This window comes from Caretta caretta, chromosome 1, assembly GCF_965140235.1.
Source record: "Caretta caretta isolate rCarCar2 chromosome 1, rCarCar1.hap1, whole genome shotgun sequence".
Classification (NCBI taxonomy): Eukaryota; Metazoa; Chordata; order Testudines; family Cheloniidae; genus Caretta; species Caretta caretta.
Window position 1 is genome coordinate 330509241 of NC_134206.1, and position 24227 is coordinate 330533467.

The window sequence follows — 24227 nt, forward strand, 5'->3', positions numbered from 1 at the left end:
CAGAATTTAGCTCATGCTACAGAGTCTTACTCTAGAATTTGACCTTTTATTTTAAAAATCAAAGGATTACCTTCATGGCAGCAGAATAAATTAGCACTGCCATGGAATTTAAGGGCTCTGTTCTCATTGTGCTGTGGGGTACCTCAGGGCCCTGATCATGGCCATTTTAGGTTGCCTGCCTACATAACACTGGCAATAGAATTTTTACTCAGTAATTCCTAGATCAAACACAATGACTTGTGGTTAGGATTGCCAATTATGGTTGGACATATTCCTAGAGGTGACATAATCTTTAATTCCTGGAGACTTCCGTGCAATCCTGGAAAGTTGGCAAGCCTACTTGTGATTGAACTAAAATATATAGAGAGAGCAACATCCAATCTTGATGGAAAGATTCCATGTGATGGAAATTCTAACTGCATCCCTTGGTAGGCTTTTCCAATAATTAATCTCATGAAAGATTTGTCTTATTTCTAAAGAATGTTTTGAGAGTCTACCTGCAACCATTGGTTCTTGTTATGCATTTGTTTACCATATTGAAGAGCCTTCTAGAATTTAATGGTCTCATAGACCATGATCAAATTGCCTCTTAACCCTCTCTTTGCTAAGCTAATAGTTCCTTAAATTTCTCATGGTCAGGCATATTTTCTATACTGTGAATCAGCTTTTTTGAACACCCTCTCCAGTTTTTCAACATCCTTTTTTCTGGTAGTGGTCTTACTAATGCCATATACAGAGGTATTAATTACCTTCCTACTCCTACTTGATATTCCCTAGTTTATACATCGAAGGGTCATGTTAGCTGTTTTAGCCAGTGTTACATTGGAGGCTCATGTTAACTTGGTTGTAGACGATAAACCTGAAATCCTTTTAGGAGTTTTTGCTTTCTGTTGTACAAATTCCCCATCCTGTAAGTGTGGACTATACTTTTGTTCCTTGATTTATGATTGCACTTAGCTGTACCAAAATGAACTTCGCTCGTTTGCGTCCTATCTTACCAAGCAATCTAGATGATACTGTATAACAATCTCTTTATTGACTATCCCACCAATCTGTCATCTGCAGAGTTTAACTCAAAGCAGTGGTTTTGTTTCCCAGATTATTAATACAAATATTGAATAGCATTAGGCAGAGAATCAATCTACATGAAACTGTACTAGAAGCAGCCATGTGCAGACTCCTGTTGATTTCCTCAGTGGCAATTATATTTTGAGATCTCTTGAGCTAATTATAATCCAATTAATATATGCCATGTTGATTTTTGTATAATGCTAAGTTTTAGTAATATCAATTCAAATACCTTTTAGAAGTCTAAATATATTATGTTAACACAGCTGGCTACATTTCTCAACCAGACTCCATAAACTTGTGAAGTTGATTTGACAAGATATATTTTCCATGCAAGCATGTTGATTGGCATTAAAGATTGGAAATATTGTTTTTTATTGCTGAGTCCCTTAGTAGTAGTTACATTATTTTTTTAAAATCCATCCCAGCTAAGATAACAGGCATATAATTACCTGGATCATCTTGTTCATCCACTGGCTTTCTTTCCCCTTCTCTTCCTGCCATTCCCAATTCACATGTAGAGTTTCAGGATAGCAGGCTCTAGAAAGTCTGATGCATTTATGCTCTATCTTCCCCAGCAGTGGCTAGCCAGGCAGCGCTCTTATCACAGAGGTAAGCAGCAATGGTAAAGGGAGACAGAGGGAGCTGTGCTATATAGTAGAGCTGGTCGGATATTTTTTGACAAAATAATGTTTATCAGAAAATGCAAAATTGTCGAAACCAAAACTTTTCACAGGAAAGAGTTGGTTTCAGTCAATTTTCTGTTTCTGAAACGTTTTCCAATTGTCAAAAATTCCATTTGGACATATTTTTGAAATTAAAAAAAAATTTTTTTTTGGTTTGAAATTACTTTTCCACTTGAAATGTAAGTTAATTTATAGTAAAAAAAGTAAAACAACATTTAAAAACCTGAAATAAAAGTAAATGTTTTAAAATTATAAAACAAAATGTTTTGATTGTTAATCTGAAATTTTTTTTTTTTTTGATTTGCAAAACTCAGCTTTTTTTTTTTTTTTTTTTTTCCCCCATCCCAATACAGGATGTGAAAATTTTTCAAAATCTTAAAATCTTGTGGGTTGGGGAAACCATCAACTGTGTTGCATATTGACCAGCTATCAAATGAAGTGAAAGGGTGCAGTAGGAGGGCTACCCTGTAAAGTATACGAGCTAGATTAGGGTGAGAACCAAGATCTCGGTGAAGACTAAGGGAGATGAATTGTTACTGAGTCAGCTCTGCAGAGCTTAGAAGAGGTGGCAGCGAAGACCTGATGCCTGCTGCACTCCTTACCCCACCACTTCCTGAACAATGCCATGACAGCAGCCAGTTGTAAATTTTAAGTGAGGAGACAGGAAGTCCAGAAGATAGGCAGTGACAAGTGTAAGTGCACGGCTTATGCCGTTTAGCACTGAAGTTCAAAGCTACTATTCCTGCAACTCTTTGGTCTCCTAACACATTTTACCCAAGTGCAACTGGAGTACAAACAGTGGTCCGGATTTTCCAGAAGTACTTAATTCCAGTTCAGCTTTTTCATTAAATTGTGTTTGCAGCCTAAAGTAGTCTGACTGCACCACTTTCCTCCTCCTTTTGTATTTTGACTTCCTGGTTTTAAAGTTGAAATCTTAAAACAGAAAAATCAAGGATTTTAAAATATAAAGTTCTCACAGCAACATACTGGGGTTGGGTGAGATTTGTAAAGTGCACTAACATGCTGTTTGCTGGCTGCCCTGTGTAGATCTAACTGGCATGCTCTAAACGGTACCTAGTTTGCGTTAACGTAGTCTTGTTTCACATAGACTGTTAATGCAAAGTGGTATCCTTTTAAAGCGCACCAGCAGGATTTCCAGTGTGGCAGTCCCGGATGCTTTACAAATCACACCCTTCTAGTGCTCTGCTGGCATCATGGAGGCAAGCCCACTGTAGTTTAGGGCTTGAAAAATGTATCAAATGAATGCCAGAGGACTGAACCTGCTAAACTAAACCCAAAGTGTGGTTGTGACTTGCCCTAATCCAAAATTAGCTTCTATCACCCGTCCACCCCCAATTTGGAAAAGAAAAGCACAAAAGTATTTAAATCACATACACTATGTGATTTACTTTAAAAATGCTTACAAATAAAGTCCACACATTGTCCAAAATGAACTTTGTAATTCTGTATTGAGCCCCCAGAATTACTGTTTAGTGTTTGCCTTTTAGATACCAATACAGTTTTACCAAATTAATTTGCTTTTTAAAGCCTTGGACTGTTCTGAAGTCTTTATTAAACTAATCAGACTGTGCCAAATACACACTTTGATTGGTGCTACACTGACTATAGAAATGGATGTTACTAAAAAACTGACAATTTTGATTTTAACTATCCTGTCTGATGATTTTACTTCCACAATTTTATACCACTTCCATGCAGTAAACTCTGGCACAACTTCCTTTACAAACAGATTTGGGGTAGACATTTGTATCTTTAATTTTAAATAGTAGACATTATGTTCTGTCTGTCACCTCTTCTTCTGCTGGACTCTGCCTATGGGCTTGGCTACACTTGCGAGTTACAGCGCAATAAAGAAGCCCGGTGCGCACTAGCTCACTACCTGTCCACATTGGCAAGGCACGTAGAGCGCTCTGATTCCGCGGCTACGGCGCTGCTGGTACTCCACCTTGGCAAGTGGAATAATGTTTGCTGCGCCCGCGCTGGAGCGCTGCAGCGCCAGTGTAAATGAGGTGTTGCTTTACTGCGCTCTGAATTTACAAGACAGCATGCTGACATGCTCTCAGCCCTCGAAAAACCCACTCTCTCTCCCCCCACATCTACACAACACACTCACTGTCACACTCTACCCCACCCCACCCCCATTTGAAAAGCACATTGCAGCCACTTGCATTCTGGGATAGCTGTCCATAATGCACCTCTCCCAATGCCGCTGCAAGTGCCGCAAATGTGGCCCCGCCAGTGCGCTTGAAGCTGTCAGTGTGGACAGACTGCAGCGCTTTCCCTACTGCGCTCTACAAAGGCTGGTTTAACTCAAAGCGCTCTGCATCTGCAAGTGTAGCCATGCCCTAAGTCTTGTGAATTTGGATTCAGTCATGCAGACTACATAATGGAAAGATTCCATAGCTGCTTTGAATATTTTCTTGATTTTTGTGCTTGTATGGTTCCAGTTCTCTGTTTAACTGTAACAAGCAAGATTTTCCCTGGCACTGTGACAATGGAGCTATCAGCCTGTGATCTGTCAAGTCTCTCAGAAACCTCCTTTCATTGTTTTTGTAAGCTTATTAACTTTGTGTATAGTCCCTTAAACAGCATGCTATATTTTGATCAGTTACCATACTTATACTCCGTGCAGATTTGAAATATAGGGTAATTTATAGCAAATGTAGAGACATAATTCTGTTTAGGTTCTTGAGATTTCATTCATCATTATGGTATCTGGGAGTTCACAATATCGTCATAAATTTAGGCATTAATCCTTCTTTTTCAATACCAACCATAATGTTAAATGAAGGAGATAGTGAAAAGAATTTTTCAAAGTTGCACAGTGTGTATGAAGACTGTTTGCTATCGCTACCTTCTCAATAAGGTTTCACTTTATTTTGTTGTCTGAGCAAATAACAAAGATCTTGTCATACGTTTATCTGCATTCTTGAATGACATCTTCAGCTACTTTGATCAGGACAAAATATGTTGCTGTTTGCCTTTCCGACTAGAATAAATAAAATTAGGGAGGAATTCATTCTTCCCTTATATGGATGTTTATAGCTATTATCCAGTCATTTATCTTGTTTGACCAACTGTCTTGTATTAATGTCGTTGATTCTTTTTAGTTTTGTTTATTTTTTTTCTCCACTACTTCACTTACAATGACTAATAGTGGACCTACACATTTTTAAATCTGTCTGGAGGAGTATATCCAGGTTTGAGTGGTGCAGTCATTCCTTTAAATTTCTCCTCTTGTACTACACTGAAAGTGTAAAAATTCATGATTTTCTTGGTTTTTATGGCATAATTGCCAGTTGATCTTTGCACAAACTTATGAAGAGCGCTGGTTGAAGAGCTTTTCTGGAAGATGTGGAATAGGGCCTTCAATTATCAGTTTCATTTTGATGCCATACTGTTACAGAAAATGTCTCACTCATGTTCTCTTACATTTCACTAGACAACACTTTACTCAGTTGCACATGTGATCTTAAAAAAGAATCCAAATAAACTGATTTTCTTCATTTCTCGGTGAACATGAATCCTTTTTCTTGCTGCTTAACAACTCCTGAAAATATTTTACCTTGGAATGGCTATTGGTTTTCATTCCTTAAGTCTAGTCACTTGTTTTTTTAACTTTTGGGTATATTGAGATAGAAATTCATGCTGGTATTCGGTAATCAATCGTTTGCAATATTGATCGGTGTTGGGGCAGCCTCAGAGAACTCTTCCACTCAAGAATTCAGTTAGGCTCTGGTCTCGTCACTCAGGTTCTTATATTTGGCATACAGCAAAGCAATTCTAAATTGATCAGACTCAAATGTGGATGTGTGGTGGACCTGTGCCACCCCCTAAAGTTACACAGCAAACCTCTTCCTTCATATACATTTTGCACATGACATTGCATGTACTACACATTGCATCACACATTTTGGGGTTGGCTTGGTCGCTCTGTAGAGCATGCAGCGTTCACATACTGTGCATGCACAACTTACGCTTTACCTCATCTTACATTTCAGGCTTATTTTGTCCATTGTAAATGGTTCCCTGGGTGTTCGCTCTTACTTGAGGTATGTCTACGCTTAAAACACCGCAACAGCACGGCTTCACTGCTGGCAAATACGCTGCTGTAGCATGTCAGGGTAGATGCTACCTTTACCGACTGGGGGATGGGGAGTAGGGGGGGTTCTCCTGTTGGTACAGGTAATCCGCTTCGCCAAGAGGCGATAGCTAGGTGGACAGAAGAGTTCTTCCATCAATTTGGCGCTGTCTATACTAGAAAATTGGGTTGGCTTAACTATGCTGTTCAGGGGTGTGGATTTTTCACATCACTGAGCCACATAGTTATGCTGACCTAATTATCTGGTGTAGACCAGACCTCAGTTAGTAAAGACATTCTGTTTCCAGCCTGCTGATCCATTTACTTCCCTAATCCTGTCTCCCAAGAAATGAGGCCTCACCCGTGTCCAGTAACTCGTGTCAAGCCAGGGTTACATTCCACTGCTTTTGTTTTTCTTTTTAATATTAGCATTTGTTTTATTTGTATTTTTGTTTTTTGTTCTTTTTTAAAGTATACTATTTAGCAACACATTTTGAAGATTATAGTAGTTGTAATTATTTGAATTACTATTAATAGTAGTCTTAAAGTACTATCCGGGGGTGTAAACTAATCTCCTCTGATATAGCCTACTTGGGTATAATTTTACATTGCAAGCTTGCTTTGTATTCAAAGCATTTTTTTATTTTAATTTTGCTTTTATTAATTATAAAATTGGTATAACTATTTTAAAATATGCATTACCATAGGAAATGTAGATGTGAAACAGAACATAGGCTAAATAAAATAACACTCCCTGGGATCATGCCAGAAATGGTCTTTTTTAGCCACCACACAATTCTTGTTAATAGCGTAGGCAGTTTTTACTTTACCAGCATCCCAGTGTCTCAACTGTACTGTGTAGTTTAGAGACTGTTCCCCCAGAGTAAACCCACATGCTGGCTGCTCCTGTCTGTGAGACATTACACCTGCACGGGTGAACAGCTCCACGGGTGAACATCAGGACAAGTCTGAGGCTTTCCAGACCTTGTATTGTCTTGGAACAGTATTCGAGGAGAGAAAACAATGTTTTTTTTACGCTGTATGGGCTGCAGTGGTTTTACGTTTAACTTTATGGTATTGGACTTAAAAAAAAAATTATTCTGTACCAACTGGAGGTTTTTTTTTTGTATTACATTTTTAACTTTTTTTGTGGTGATAAGAGGTCAAGGTTTGTTTGCTCACTATTAAGGCAGCTTTTACTTTGTGTAGTGTGTATTCTACACGTTATTAGGACACATTGTCTTAATTCCATACTTCCTGAAAAGCAGTTATAACATGTATTTTATAAGAATAACAAAGCTTTATTAATGAGCTCTTGGTTTTGTTTATGGATGCAGTACTTTTGGTGCTATTTTTTGTTGAAATGCTTGATTATGTTTTCACAGCATATTTGTTAGCTTGGTTTCAGGATAATATACTAATTTCACAAAAAGAAAAGGAGGACTTGTGGCACCTTAGAGACTAACAAATTTATTTGAGCATAAGCTTTCGTGAGCTCCAGCTCACTTCAGCGGATGCATTCAGTGGAAAATACAGTGGGGAGATTTATATTCAGAGAACATGAAACAATGGGTGTTACCATACACACTCTAACGAGAGTGATCAGGTAAGATGAGCTATTACCAGCAGGAGAATGCTGAATTGGAATTAATTTGCAAACTGGATACAATTAACTTAGGCTTGAATAAAGACTGGAAGTGGATGGGTCATTACACAAAGTAAAACTATTTCCCCATGTTTATTCCCCCAACCCCACCCCCAGCTGTTCCTCAGGTCTTCTTGTCAACTGCTGGAAATGGCCCACCTTGATTATCACTATAAAAGGTTTCGGTCCCTCCCTCCCCCGCCCCCCCCACCCCCCCGCTTGCCTGCTGGTAATAGCACATCTTACCTGATCACTCTCTCCTTACAGTGTGTATGGTAACACCCATTGTTTCATGTTCTCTGTGTATATAAATCTCCCCACTGTATTTTCCACTGAATGCATCCGATGAAGTGAACTGTAGCTCACAAAAGCTTATGCTCAAATAAATTTGTTAGTCTCTAAGTCCTCCTTTTCTTTTTGCAGATACAGACTAACGCTGCTGTTACTCTGATACTGATTTCAAACAGTCCAGTTCCGTGCCTGTTTTATTAAGTTTATTTTGGTGTAGTTGCTCCCTATCTTGGCAGTCTTACACATTCTGTACATTTTTGTGTAGAAAGTTTTTAATGATTTTTAACTATGTTACCAAATCTTAGCGGGCACAGTTTTTTAGGTAACCTCACATTGGTGAAATTTAGTAACAATGACACAAGTAAACAGAACATTTTTGTTCAGTATTTTTAGTAGGTCTTAACTCTAAACTATTTGGACCTGTTTCCAATTTCAGGCATTTTAGTCTCTTTTATTTACAAAACTCCACCATACAGTTTTTTTTATTCCCTTAGTAATATTTATTTTATGCCACAGTTAATTAAATCTTCTGGATAGAAATTTGAATGGTTGGAGGTTTTGTGTTTTGAATGGCCACTGCACCATTTAAAGTAGTTTTATTATTCATAATTAATAACCTGTTAAAGGAAAACAGAATTTGGATGGCACTGGTTGGGCTTCATTTCTTTATTTAAGAAGTAGAAGCAGTCAAACCATATAGAAATCTCTATTTCCTTTCTCGTGACTTTGACAAAAAAGTCCATAGTCTAGTAATTCAAATCAAATAGTCACTGTGTACTTGCAGTGTCATTTACAATTGATTATTTATAGACACATTCATCAGGAAGAGCCCATTTCCTCCAGAATGGCTATGAACACTTCTAATGGGGAAAAAACATAGTGGTGCTAATTGTCATCACCTGACCTCTTCTTTGCACAATTTGTTTTATTACTAAGGGTTTCCACGGAAGTGATTGCACTGAGTTATACTACACCTCTACTCCGATATAACGCGACCTGATGTAACATGGTGAAGCAGCACTTGGGGGGGGGAGGGGGCAGGGCGCTGCGCGCTCCGGTGGATCAAAGCAAGTTCGATATAACGCGGTTTCACCTATAACGCGGTAAGATTTTTTGGCTCCCGAGGACAGTGTTATATTGGGGTAGAGGTGTACTATAACTGGGTTTCATTATTAAACCAAGAATTCTCGTCTTTAACAATTTAATGTCCTCTTTAGTGCTTTTACTTTAACATTTTCACATTCCTCTACTGTTTAATTCCCTCTGAACTTTGCAGTGTTTATTTGTGCAAAAACTTTTTTGAAGTGACACATTTTTAGCTAATTTTTTGGTGGCTTTAAGTTGGGGGTTTTTTGCATTTATTTTTTAATGTAGTTCATTTTGCCTGCAACACTGTATTTAGTAAATATAGTCCTTGAAGTGTGGCATATTTTTGCTTTGGATTTGTACTAATAGGTAACAGACATTGGCTTTTTTGACCTTTTAGGAATTTGTTTTATTTAGTATGTCCAGTTAGTCATGTCAAGCCAGACCTACAGTCAGCAGCTTTCATGTTTATTACAGTTAGAATGAGGCGTAATCACTCAGTTAATACAACACTGGGTGAAGACTGAAGAATATGATGAGTTAGCCATCTTTATATAGAACTATCATTGGATCCCTACCCACCTTCCAGAAATTTCTAGTTTCTGGCAACTAAATCCATTTACACTTCACAACTTCACCTGTTCCCTTCAGTATCCAGGGACAGTTGATTCTGTCCTCCAGCCACCCCTCTCTCCAAAAACCAGTTAACCTCTCCATCTATTCTCCCTATCATCCAGGCTTCTAACAGTAACAACTTCCTTATTGTTTCCTAAGACTTTCTGATTGTTTTCCCTTTGTAGATTAAATCTTTCATTTTAATACTTGAATTAAAAAGGTGAATGTGTCAGGTATTAAACTTTCAAACATTATGTTTCTGTAGCTATTTAATGGCATAAATTCACAATAAAGGAATGTTTGCCAGATTTTTTTTTTTAAAAAACCTTGATAAACTCTCTCACATCCTCTGTGCTGTCCACTGTGTCCATTTACCCCTCTTTCAACCCAGTGCTTGCATAATCTACTCTCCCTGATGTGTGAGACTGTACCATTTAGTTAAAGCTGTGGATTACTTTGGGTACATCATAAAAAAATTTGAGTCCATCTCCTTCTAACTTTACTAGCATAAATTTTTGGTTTATATAAACGTTTGGTGATTCGAAGGTCTCATTTAAGCCTCCACTCATTTGTCACTCAGTGATCAGCAGATGTTCTGAAGACTAGGTTCCTTCTACCGGTCTGGAACACACTTGTTAGACAAGTCTAATTTCTAGGAAGAGCAAGATATTCAACTCCGCAGTATGGCTTATTTAGTTATACTTTGTGGGATTGCTTCTGCTGGTTCTCTTCTGTCCTTGTTCTTATAAATCTAATAGTCTGTTTAGATGCGAGTGAGTTGTGTATAATTAACTATTTTCTACTCTGTTTTTCCTTTTTTCCTTTTACTCTGAATGTAGGATCATGGTAGATGATACGCCATGAGATGTCCCTCTTTGGCTACTCTGTGTTCTAATCCATCTACTTTCTCATTTGTTTTGATGTGATCAAGATTTGTTTAATACCAATAGGTCTTTCACTCCAGGATTTGGTTCCTCTTAAAGTTTGTGGTTCTGGTTCCCTACTTAACAGTGCTCCTCAGTCTTTGTCTTGTTCTATGCCTAAGTATTGTTTGTTCATATAACATGCAGCAACATTGTGTGTGAGTTTGCGCATGTATGCAGTAAAATTAAGTGTTCATGAAGCAATGAATGCTGTGTTTTTTTCTGGTTCCTTGTAAGTCATGCTAACCCTTTATGCCCCTTTGAATACTGTTCTTACTGGGTAGTCTGCTTTCATTATGAGTTTCTTTCTTATTTATTGTTTAATTGTTGAGCAGCGTGTCTGCTAATGAAGACTTTTTTCTCTTAATGTTGATTCTTTAACTTCTCTCCCCTTCAAAGTCCAATACTTGCTATTTCCTTTTTTATTGCATAACTTCTATAAAAGTATAGTCTGTCAATGGTCGTCTGTAAAGTAAAAACTAGAAACCTCATTAATACCTTCTGAATGTTAGTTTGAATTTGAATAATTTTATGCTTTTATGATAGGGAGCAGAGAGGAAAAGGGGAAAAGAGAATTACTGAAAACCATTGACTGAAATGTAAATCTTTAAAATATAAAAGTATAAATCTCTTTGGGAAGATCATTTACTCCAGTCATCGCTTCTAATTGAGTGTTTTTGATTGATAGGAAATGTAGGAGGAAGAAAAAAAAAACTTGTAACAAATAAACTCCCACCAATCAGTCACCCAAAAGTTCTGGATCTGAAAGCTTCTCTCTACCCCGGGGTGGAATCTCATGTTCTGGTCTCTATCTGCCCCCAGTGGGTTTGTCTATATGGGGACACTCAGGAAGTTAATACAAATCAACTAAAGGTGTGACATTAATGCACATTGTGCAAGGTGTGTTAAATCCCCTTTTTATGCTGTCATTCAAGAGTAAAGTGGCCTTAGTTTGCTGTAGCTTAAACCTCCTTTGTGGAGGATTAAGCTACAGTGAACTGAGGGCTTGTCTGTGCTTGAAATTTGTTGTGGATTAATTTATTTTTTTTGTTAAATGCCTTGTATCCACAAGCGTTTCTTGCTGTTGTTGCAAATCATCTGGCATTTTCATGTGTATTGTTAAACCCACTTTGAAGATGGGTTCACTGAGATGCAGGAGGAGTTTATTTTCAGCAAAATAGGTATGAGTGCATCTTCATCCCAAAACAATGGTTGCACAACTGCTAAGTCATCCTGCTGGTATACCACACTTGGCTGGCTATCTGCTCATCCTTTCTGTTTACTTGTGTGCCCGCTGCTGCTCAAGGGACATCCTGACCAAATATCACCTGCCTGTTTTAAATGCTGGCACACAACCAGGTTCTGTCTTCCGTAATTCCAGCTGCTGTGGAGTTCACAAACCTCTGTCATGCTCCTGATTATTGATCAGTCATCCTCATTCTTTACTGTGGTCCTGTGCTGAGATTGCGGACTTCATTGCTCTCTAGGGAGAGGTGTGTGATCAGGCACATCTGAACAGCAGTTGTTCAGCACAGGTGTAAAAGCGGCCATCCTGACAAATGCAAGATGGAGGCACAACTGTGACACTCTCCAGTGTTGCAGTAAGGCACAAGTTCACCTATAATGTTTGGTGATTCTTCATATGTTATCACTGATGTGAGACTCCATCATCATCAAGGCAAAGGAGCTCCAGCTGGAGTATAGAACTGCTAAGTACTATGGGACCTCAGGGAAAGCTAGCACAGTGTACTGGTACTATGAGGAGCTGGACCATGTTTGCTAGAGATTGCACTACTCAGCCATAGCATGGACTTTCTGACTGATCCTCCAAACCAGGATCTAATCTATCCAGTGAACTCTAGGGCAGACACAGCTGCAGAGATTCAGGAGCATCCCGAATCACAGCTGGAGGATCAATCTAAACCACAGGCACAGATCCAAATTGTGGAGGGGACCAATTCTAGTGAGTGTGGAATGACGTGTTTCAATAACACTTTAAGGCAGGAGTGTGAGGGGTTTGAACAGTTTATTTCCAGGTACTGTAAAGGGTACCACAATGTTGGTCTAACTCCTCTCTGCCTGCCCCACACCTGCTACTCAGTGATGGCCATACCAGAGACTGTACAAACTCTCCATGCCTTTTTTCTATAAGCAAAAACACAAGTGCTGCTTAAGCTTGCCATGTACTGTCCCACACCTCCTTATGATGGTGCTTATTGGTTTCTCTGCTGCCTCCCCAATCCCTTTTCTCTTACATAATGGCAACACTGCCTGGTTAACCCACGAGACTGTTTGAAGAAAGGCATCAAATACAAAGAAGAAACAAAATCATGGTCCACAGTTTCGTGAATGCCCTCATTTTTGAGTGAATGCGAGTTATGTTACCTTGCCCAAATCATGGTACAGACATTTTCATAGAAAGATTTTAAGACATTTAACTAAAAGGGACATGAATTATTTTGTTTCAGAGTTCTGTTAATTTTGCAGTGCACTTTATGCTGATCATGGATGTTAAATATCAATTTAAGGCACGAACAGTGCTCTGATTTGGCAGGGAGATTGCAGAGCAATGCAGCTATCTCAGCACTGCCCATAGAGCTTGTTTCCCTTCCACTTCTGCACCAACTCTAGGGGAATTATCCTAGCAAACACCAGCACAGCATATCTTTCAAATTTGTTCAATATCTTCTCAACAAATCCTTTTCTCTCTTTTGGGGATGTGCATCAGGGTAACTTCCTCCAAAGTAAGAACAGCCTGCAGAAGTACATGTGCAATTACTAGTCTGCCACTGCTCCCCTCACTCCCAGACCTACTGCTATTCTGTCAGCAAGCTGCAGAGGAACACATTCAGTTATTAGCAAGTACCCCCTTTAGCTAGCCACTTCCCCATCACTCATAGTCCACCTGGAATATACTATCCTGAATCCCAAACTGGCAGAACAGACACCTCCTCTCGCTATCCCCTCACACCACAGGCTCAAGGGACCCTATACAAAGGGGGAAGACTGCAAACATCTTACCATCTCCAACCTCATTGAGGACCGGGAAGAGCCTATGGGAATGGAATTTCAAAATCAATGAAAAAGCAACATTTTATCTATGTTGGCATGGAGACTACAGTTTGGACAATAATTTGTCCATTGTCCTCTCTTTCCCTATAGCACCCACGGGGAGGGGGAGTGAGAGGGTGGGAAGGTCAGAGAAATGGGTAGCACATCCGACACAGGTAATGGAGAGGTAAAGAAACCTCCTGGAGCACATGGTCTTCAAACCTGAATTTGCACAGCTTTATGAATTTGAATATATTATTTTTACTGCTCACAATGTTCAATTTGGTGTATTCATTCCTATTGAAATATTGAAAATGTGTTTGATGCAAGACTCAATCATCATGAATGGATTCATTCAAATGTGCAGCATCATGATCACAATATCCACGCATGCACAATAAATACATAGGTTTCAGAGGAACAGCCGTGTTAGTCTGTATTCGCAAAAAGAAAAGGAGTACTTGTGGCACCTTAGAGACTAACCAATTTATTTGAGCATGAGCTTTCGTGAGCTACAGCTCACTTCATCAGATGTATACCGTGGAAACTGCAGCAGACTTTATATACACACAGAGAATATGAAACAATACCTCCTCCCACCCCACTGTTCTGCTGGTAATAGCTTATCTAAAGTGATCAACAGGTGGGCCATTTCCAGCACAAATCCAGGTTTTCTCACCCTCCACCCCCCCACACAAATTCACTCTCCTGCTGGTGCTAGCCCATCCAAAATGACAACTCTTTACATAATCAAGTCGGGCTATTTCCTGCATAGATCCAGGTTTTCTCACATCCCCCCCACCCCCATACACACACAAACTCACTCTCCTGCTGGTAATAGCTCATCTAAACTGACCACTCTCATGCTCAAATAAATACATAAATCCCCATCTACATTTCAAACATTATAATGCAGCAGTTCTCACAATATCTTAAAAACTCAACAAGAAATGTGATAATATACACACAAAGTATGATTAAGTCCTTGCACCAGTAGACATATTCAAGAAGACCTATTCAGTAATGCTGATCAGTGCCTTATGCAAAAGTATGTGCATTTTTTACAAATGGCATCTAAACTCGAAGTATGAACACACTGCATCTCTTGCTCTGTGCCCTAGAGTAGTTACATCTTTTTGCAGAGGCCTTCAATCTGGCTGTTCAAAACATTTGCCAAGTCTGGCCACCTGTTGCTAAGCCAGGCAAGCAAAGGGTAAGCCAAGTCTCCCAGAATGAGTGGTGGAATGGCATTGCCAACAAGGTCCATTGATACTGTTGATGCAAAAGTTCCGTTGGTCAATGGAGAAAACATTCTAGACTTTCTGAAGATCCTGGTATCATGGACCTTTGTAGACCACCCCACATCAATACTGGTGAACTTTCCATGGTGATGAAACAGGCCTTGCAGCACCATGGGGGTGAGGGGGGGGACTTTTCTGTTGATAGCCTCTAAGGCCTGATACGGAGGGTTAAGAATTGGCATGTGGGACCCATCAGTGGCTCCAGTATAAGTTGGGAACTCCAACAATACAAACCAATTAATTTCCTGTGCATTGTCCAGTCTTAAGATACGGTGGGATAGAACCTTCTCGATAATATTGCACACCTCTATTTCAACAGCCCAGATAGCTGATCTACCAACAATGAACTGGCTAGCTACTGACCGGTTGTAGGTAGTAGGGTTGGCAAGCTTTCAGATGGTGATGGCCACACTCCTTTCTATGCTGAGGGCAGTTCTTACATAGGTATTCTTCTACTGTAGCCCCTGTGCGAACTCTACACAGCTTTCTAAGAAAGTGGCTTTTGACATCCTGAAATTCTGCTGCCACTCATGCTCATACCCAATCTGCAGTGCTATACTTTCCCACCAGTCAATACTTGTTGGCCACTCTCCAAAGGGGTGCTCCACCAAGGGAAGCTGCTCCAGGAAAAGTTATGGAAGTGTCTGCTTGATTTCAGCCTTCTCCTCCTCTGGTGGCCTTATCATCCCAGTTCTGAAGTCACTGCCCAACTTTAGATGTTAAAGCAGCTTGTTTATGTTCATCACAGTGTGGATTGTAGTGATCACAATGTATGTTGCATGACAGTGGTTTGAAAATGGCACTGGATGGCTCTGAAAACCCTAATGCATGATAGGATGAAATGAGGAATCATGGGAATTTAATTTGACACTAAACTCCAGAATTCTGTTGCCTTCCAATAAGTATCTGAGTGCTCAGCATGAAAAATCCCAGAATGCACAGAACACAGTGGCAGAGCAGTGTACCCTGGGATGTCTGCCCAGAATGCTGGTTGCTGATTTCGAAACATCACAGTGCCGTATGGGTGCAATGATATGGGGCAAAAGTACCTTAATCACAGGATAACAATGTGATGTGTGTGCACTGCTTGTGAAACACTTTTTGCAGATCACATAACGCAGATACACAAAACCCATGGTAAGTTTCAAGTGTAGACATGCCTTAGGCCACTTTACTCCTGAATGAGAAAATCCACCTGGGGGTTTAATGTGCTTTAACTTCCACACATTTGGTTGATTTGCCTTAACTTTCTTGACAGTATCCATGTAGACATGGCCTTGGACTCACTTCTTTGCCCTTTTTCAGGTTTTAAGATGGTTTGTTTAATCTTCTTTCTTTCAATAGGTTCACCTCCTTTATACTGTTACACTCTCTCTAGCTTTCCCCTGCTTCATATTGATTTTACTTCTATTGCCTGTTTCTGTCTGCCTGTTCTACTTTTTTGCAGGACTCTTTCTAGCCAGCTGTCATGAAATCATAACTTCAACTTTCCATCCTCTTTCTGTAAAAGGAGCATCACTCAAAACATCTTGCTGCTTGTTTGGATGTGCATAGTAATGAATATTTAACATCCTGTTAAATTCTGCCTTAACTTTACATAACTGTGAATCTTGCAACTTGCCAGAAATATCTTCTCTCTTTATTCTTTTGTATTTTAAATACATGTTTTCAAATGTAGTAAATGAGTTTTACATTCGAGCTACCTGCTACTTCAGCCAGCTGTTTTTTTCAAAATAATGGTTTCTTTTTTAATAATTGATAGTATATAATACAGTTGTTAATACTGTTTAATAAGGACTGTATAGAGTATTAATGTTAGTCACATGTTTTAGAGAAGACAGAAAGACAGGATGTGCAGATGGCATTGATTTGTAAACTTTTGTTGAGTCCTAATGAACTCAATGTAACTCGTAATTGACTTTCATATTCTTCTTTTAGGTAAAAAGAACATACTCCCATGGTACATATAGAGCTGGCCCAATGAGACAGATCAGCTTGGTTGGAGCAGTGGATGAGGAAGTGGGAGATTACTTTCCAGAGTTCCTTGATATGTTGGAAGATTCACCTTTCTTAAAAGTAAGGGAAAGACGGGAAAGGGGAGATATTCTTCCAAATACTATATATCAGTGGTTTTCAACCTGTGGTCCACCCCTGGGGATCTGCAGACTATGTCTAAAATTTTCAAAGGGCTCTGTACCTCCATTTGAAATTTTTTAGGGGTCCACAAATTAAAAAAAGGTTGAAAACCACTGCTCTATATTAAAGTGAAAGAACTGTAATACTTATTGTCTCACAAGTCTGGTTGAACACCCATGTTGGCCATTCACCAGCTTCTGTTAAGGCATCCAGCCATTGAGTTTCCAGGGTTTTTAAGCCTCGAGATCTGAACAGAATCCAGTTGCTGTCCTTGACACATACTCAGGATGCAGATCTTCTCCCTGGCACCCACTCCTGAGAACTTTGACCATGTGGACTACTGTCCTGTCCCTGGAACTAGTGCTGGCTCCTCAGGCTTCCTCAGAACTTAATGACACCCTTTACCTGAACTCCACCTGAAGGTTTGGCCTTCTGGTTTATCTCTTCAGGGGGGCATGTGCTTAATACACACAGACAAGATTGCACAAGATTCTGAACTACTACTGCTCTTTCTTTAATAACACAAGAAATATACATATCTACACAAAAAATAACAAACCCTACATGCATTCCTTGCCTAGGTTACCTGCCCCTTCCAGAGCATTCTTTGGGCTAGGGTCAGGGTTGTCTGGGGCCATCCAGAGTCCTTCTGTTTGCAGTGCATGGCTTGGGTTCTGAACCACGGAACTCTCTTGCGTCCCCGCCCCTCCCAGCTTGCTTCCTGTGACCTTGGCCAGACTGTCCCCTTTCCCAACCAAACTTCCTGTGGGTCTCCCTCAGTCTTCCCTTGTGAATCCTTTTATCACCTTTCAGTCCCTTAATCAGGTGACTGCTGGATCGACCTCAACAGGTGATCATGGACCCCTTTGCCAAGTGACTTCATTGCCAGGCAGTCTGTTTGCTGAGAAACCCGTTCTTCTAAGTGGAAGCCAATCTGTTACCTAGGATTTTTGTATTAGACTAAAGGACCATTTCGAGTTAATGACCCTCTGTTGTCAGTCCTGTGCCACTAGCCATTGGAACTTCAGTCCAGCATGGAGGTAGCGGGGCAACAGAGAAGACTGTTTAGTCCCTGTATTCAGGATGGAGTTTTCATCTTGGTAAAGATAGATACAGAGAGTTTGTAATCTCCTGAATTGTTTAGAATTCATAAATTGTACAGACTGTTTCCCCAAGTCATCACACTTGCCTACATTCATTTATTTACCAGATCTGTTAACTTTTTTTTTTATTTTACCAAATAACTCTTTTTTTAAAATGTATTTGAAAATAACTCTCATCAAAATGTGGATTGTTATATTTCCCATTAGTGTACATTGCCGTGGGGGACGCTCTCTAGTCTAAAATTAGAAAGTCGTAAAGATAGTGATGATGGTCCCATCATGTGGGTACGTCCAGGAGAACAGATGATCCCTGTGGCTGACATGCCAAAGTCACCTTTCAAAAGGAAAAGGTACGTTGAGATTCTTAGCTTGGTGAGTTATCTGGTTAGTTGTCTTAACCTGTCCCTTATTCCACTTATCCCAATGGCTGTTGCTCTATTATAGCATAAATCTTATGTTTATGTAGCTTTTTACCCCCAAAGAAGAAACAAAATTACTTCTTAGTTTTTAAGTTCTTCTAGGAAGGAAATGTGTTTTTTGTAAGCATTTGTACACCACCTAGCATAATGATGTGCCAATCCTGACTAGAGCCTCTGTGCTTTTGTAATGAATACTAAAATAGTAATTTTACAAACCAGACCATCTTTTCTTCACTCTCCCTAAAATGCAGCTACCTTGAGGTAACAGCATAAAGCAAAATTAAACGTGTTTTGGGGAAAAAGTGAAGAATGCTATATCCATATGAATGCTGCAGGGCAAATTTTAAGTAGGCACCACACGGTTACTCAAATTTAAATTTGGCCAGGATACTGGTATTAACTCCCCTATTCTTAAGTGCTTATGGACCTTTAAGTGCCATCGGACCTTTAAAAACTACAAGTGACAAAGGCTTCTGTCTCATCTGAAAGATGGGACCTCTAACAGTAGAAAGTCACCATAACATCATATTGGGGTACTGATTTAGATAATGACTCAAAACGAAGAGTGCTACCTACAGAATCAAACATAACTTCTTTTAGCATGTAGATTTTCCTTGTGGATTTCCCATCCAAATATTTTCCAGGTGGTTCCCCTAGTTTGTAGAATCTTAGATGTCCGCCTAATGTGATATGGTCTCTCACTATCAGCCTTAGACTAGCCATAGAATGATCATAGAGGATCTGTTCCACCTCACTGGTGTTTTCTCCTTTTACTCTAACATGTCTAACGAGTAGTCTTGCAAACCTTTTTCCTTCCCAGTGCTGAAATGTGGAACAGAGCTGTAATATACAACACTCAAATTGTTCAGTAGAAATGTAAACAAATGAATTTGAATGCACATATTATTACTTTTAGCATTTCATGAATGTTCCCTAAATTACTTTTGTACTTTAATCATCCTGTAATCTGGCCAAGATGTTCTTATTCTAATATATGTGCATGCTGGAGGAAGACATGGATCGTGTTGAATGTAGAAATCTATAAACTTGAGCATGGGGGAGTGTTAGGTTTTTAGTTGTTTTTTTTTATTATTTTTTTTAAACAGAACTACCAATGAAATAAAAAACCTGCAATACCTACCTCGAACTAGTGAGCCCCGTGAAATGCTCTTTGAAGACAGGACACGAGCCCATGCAGATCACATAGGACAAGGTTTTGAACGACAGACTACAGCTGCTGTAGGAGTGTTAAAGGCTGTGCACTGTGGAGAGTGGTAGGTGTCAACTGGTTTAGTCTTAAAAAGAAAAGGAGTACTTGTGGCACCTTAGAGACTAGATAGATAAGCTATTACCAGCAGGACAGTGGGGTGGGAGGAGGTATTGTTTCATATTCTCTGTGTGTATATAAAGTCTGCTGCAGTTTCCACGGTATGCATCTGATGAAGTGAGCTGTAGCTGGTGGAAACTAGAAAGAGGCCTCCCCGTCTCAGTAACAGCTTAAAAAATACAGTTGTGTAAATTGTAGCACTCAGACTTTTCTTGATGTTTGTGAACCAGTATAGTAGTGGTTTGCCTACATTTTTATCTGAACTGCACATAGAATCTTCTGGGAACATTTTTCTCTGTCTGTTTGGATAAAAACAAACATCACAATTCTGGTTCGAGGGAATGGTGGTTGTTTTAAGCCTGGTGGAAGTTGCATGGCATTTCTTTAGTGTCCCAAACAGTCTGAAACTCTTATATGTGATCCAGGGGATCAGCCCAGTTCAGCAGAAGCCATTTTTGCTTGCTTTATCAGAAAGAGAAGAAAGTGCATTTTAGCTGGGTTCTCTCATTGAACCGGAAAAGTGATAATTAGAGGGATTTTTTGGTCCTTTTAACTTCTGTCTCTGAGACTGGCATGTGGTGCTGTAGTACATTACCTTCTGTAATTCCCACTCAGTTACATAGGTGCTGGAACTAGGGGTTCTGGGGGTGCTGCCGCACTGCCGGGCTTAAAGTGGTTTCCATTATATACAGGGTTTACAGTTTGGTTCAATGGCTCTCAGCACCCCACTATAGAATTGTTCCAGCACCCCTGCTCAGTTATTGAGAACACCCTTGCTTTTTATAGTTTGATTGGCATGGTTACTGAGACAAGAATTCTGATATTGCATCAGAACCCAGACTTAATCCTTCTTTGGGTGAAATGGTGCAAATACGTGTAACAGTGCATGAACCAGAACTTGTCTGTAGGTCTGTAATAAAGAAATTCCCCACGGGAGGGAACTGGGTCATTCAAATGTGAACCTTTTTTTAAGCTTCAATGCCTGTAGTCTAGTTCCTGCAAATTCATGACCGTTCCACATTTGACTTGGAAATATTGGTACCGTTCTATTAACTCATTCATAGTTGTGGTAGTCTCCTTTATTGGTCACTTACAAGTTGGCATTTAGTGAAGCTGGATTTCTGTTGTCAAAAGGTTGGATTTCACTTATGGCAAACTTTTATATCAGGCAGAATTTGTGTACTTTCATATTCAAAGTTGAATGAAATTTTTTTTCGATCTTTCATTTTTTAGTTGTTGATCACTCTATAAACTCTGAGTATTGTTCTATATATATTGTCAAAGGCAAACAGATCGAAAATTACATTGATCCATAATTTATTCTGTGGTTAGTCCTGGACCAGTTCCAAAAAAGCACTGCTTGGTTCAGGGACCAGTGATGATTATTAGATGAAATAGCATCTGCACAATGAGGACTGACCATGAATACACTGTTGAAAAGATTGGCGTCTCCACATTCCATTGGAATAAAGCATGGATTTATAACCCTAGAACAGGGCCGGGCAAACTTTTTGGCCTGAGGGCTGCATCAGGTTTCGGAAATTGTATGGAGGGCCGGTTAGGGGAGACTGTGCCTCCCCAAACAGCCAGGCGTGACCCGGTCTCTGCCCTGGATTCCCCCCCACCCACCCACCCACCCACCCACACTCTTCTTGCCTCCTGACCCTCCTCCTCCCCCTGGACTCCTGCCCCATCCAACCCCCCCGATGGCCCTCCCAGGACCTCTGCCCCACACACACACCCTGCTCCCTGTCCCCTGACTGCCCCCGGAATCCCCACCCCGACTGCCCCCCGTCACCCCATCCAACCCCTCCTCTCATTCCTGATTGTCCCCCTCCTCCCCCCCGGACCCCTGCCCCATCCAACCACTCCTTCTCCCTGTCCCCTGACTGCCCCCCTGCTACCCCATCCAACCCCCCCTCCTTCCTGACTGCCCCCCCGGGACCCCTGCCCCCATTCAACACCCCTGTTCCCTGCCCTCTGACCACCCTCCCCCCCACCAACTCCCCTACCCTCTATCCAACCCCGCCGTTCCCTGCCCCCTTACCGCGCTGCCTGGAGGACCTGGCTGGAGCCCGGCTGGAGCCAGCCACGCACAGCTCAGCTCAGAGCACCAGGTCAGGCCAGGCTCTGCGGCTGCGCTGCCCCAGGAGCTCACTGCCCTAAGCATTGCGCCAGCGGTGCAGCGAGGTGAGGCTGTGGGGGACGGGGAATAGCAGGGGAGGTGCTGGGGAGTAGCCTCCAGGGCCAGGATCTCAGGGGCCGGGCAGGATGGTCCTGTGGGCCGGATGTGGCCCGCAGGCTGTAGTTTGCCCACCTCTGCTCTAGAAAGACAAGAGATTGGACCATAAAATGTCATTCTATTATTTTTATTTATTTTGTTCAGTTTAAACATTTTAGTGGTAGATTGTTTCTAGCTCTGGCAGATGACTAACTTTTTATAGTGTCTGAAAATTTTTAACATCAACATTAACTTCCTGTTATATGCGGTAGCCAACTTTGATGTGCTTGCTGATGATCAGCTGATATCACAGCTGAAGTGAAATGCCTAGAAATAAGTGATTTTTAAAGCATGGTATCTTGTGGGCTGTGAAGTCTTAGGAACACTTTAGAATGACAGTACTTTTTGTTTTAATAAGAGTTGTTGGCCAGCTTCAATCTATTCAAAAACTGCAACTGATGCAGAATTCAGCAGTGCCCTTATTAAGCAATGTTTCCTTCCTTGAGCCTATTAAACCTGTGCTCTGCACTGTGCATGTGGTTTCCGAATTAATTTTAAGATTTTGATTTTTTACCTGTAAGCCCTAAAAGGCCTAGGATCTACCTGTGTAAGACCTTGCCTCTTTCCCTATAACATGATGCTTCAGTGGCAGGATTAGTGGAGGTACCTGAGCTTGGAGCCCTTTGGGTTGATCTACATAGCATTTTGGAGTGAGTCTCTCAGATCAGGTCAATAAACTTGGGCTGACAGGATTTGCTGGATAGACAGTGCTTTGAGTTGCAGCTCCGTCTGGAACTTGGGCTCTGAAGCCCTCCTCCTCCCTACACTGCAGAGCCCGAATTGCAACTTCAAAGCACTATCTATACAGCAATTTTTAGAGCACTAGTGTCAGTCCCACTGATCCAAATCTGTCTGGGCTGGAGGCTTGCTCCAACAGTATGTGCAGACCGTACTCTTAGATAGTAGGGAGAGGGGTTGCTGGCAGAGCATTTTGGAATTTACTTCCTTCCTGAAGGAAGTCTGAGTTTGTTAGCCTTCAGGGTGTGCTGAAAGGCCCACATTTTCTCCTTTGCCTGTGAAGAATTGAGTGCGGGGTAGAGCTAGGCAGTGGTGATGGGGATTGTGTGTGGTGAGTGATTCATTTTAGTTATATTTGTTGTCACTATGTCTTTGAGTTGATTTGGGAATTTAGAATGTGTATTTTAGTGTATTTTTAAAAAACTGTCGAGCACCTAGAGCAAAAGATGGGTGCTCTTTTTTTGTTGTAGTTAGAACATATTTATCTTGATTTATACAAATCATGGGTAGTTAGTGATTGTGGAAGCAAAGAAAGTTTTAAAGGCATAGGACTAATGTTTGTTCTTACAATGACCTTTTGCCACCCTTTATTCAAACTCTCAAAAATACGCATTTGGTGAAATTCAACAAATCTACTTCATATGGTCCAGGAAAACCACTCTGAGGTCATGGGATCATGAGATTTGGAATGTCATGATGACAGCTTCTGCTATCTCTTTACTGTGTGTTTAAAAAATTGTGTCCCAAAGGGCAAAAATCGATGTGCACAGAAATCTCAACTTGCATCTATCTGGCAAGGACAGGGGAATATGAATAGTAAAATACATAGTTATGCTATTCCAAAGTACAAAATGATATGTAAATTGCATGAATTTTTCTTTTTTTTATTTAAACGTATTGCAGCTTGCCTCTACCGCTTGGATGCGTTATAATGCTATATACAGCCATTTTTAGTAGAAATAATCTAAGTTTTTAGGTGTACATGTTTGTCCTCTATTCTGTAGTACAGCCAAGCTGGAATGTGATTGGAGAGAGGAAGAGCTCCTGCCCTGCAGAATACCTTTCAACTCAAGGGAAGGTACACAGGGCAGGAAGCTAAGAGACCATGGGATCTAAAGTCACCCTATCCTCATTGACTGCTATAGTACTCCTAAGGGCATTCTGCACCAAAAAATTAAAAATTCTTTGCACAATATTTTAAAATTCTGCAAGTTTTATTTGTCAATAAATAAATGCAGAGGCTCCAGCATGGCAGTGGGGAGCACAGGCCACTGGCCACACGAAGGTAGGCGATCACCCTGAAGCTCCTGCACCCCCAGGACACGGACTCAGCGGTGAAGCTGCACCCGACCCTGACATAGCACAAGGAAACACCCTTGGGCTCTTCCCCCTGCACCAGGTGTGGGGCAGGCAGACTCAACCAGGCAGGATCAAAGTGTGGAGGTGCTCAGTGTG

General features: G+C 40.6%; 1 protein-coding gene across 4 annotated transcripts in view; it reads left to right on the forward strand.

Moving 5' to 3' along the window:
- RSBN1L (round spermatid basic protein 1 like) overlaps positions 1-24227 on the forward strand; it is a 97780-nt gene that overhangs the window by 54907 nt on the left and 18646 nt on the right. For 2 of the 4 annotated variants that reach the window (XM_048836453.2, XM_048836455.2), the window contains 4 exons: positions 5777-5827; positions 16707-16844; positions 18215-18357; positions 19533-19700. In XM_048836453.2, coding sequence (XP_048692410.1) covers positions 5777-5827; positions 16707-16844; positions 18215-18357; positions 19533-19700 — 500 coding nt within the window. The remainder of the gene's footprint in view (positions 1-5776; positions 5828-16706; positions 16845-18214; positions 18358-19532; positions 19701-24227) is intronic. The other 2 variants (XM_048836454.2, XM_048836456.2) reach the window with 1 other exon arrangement.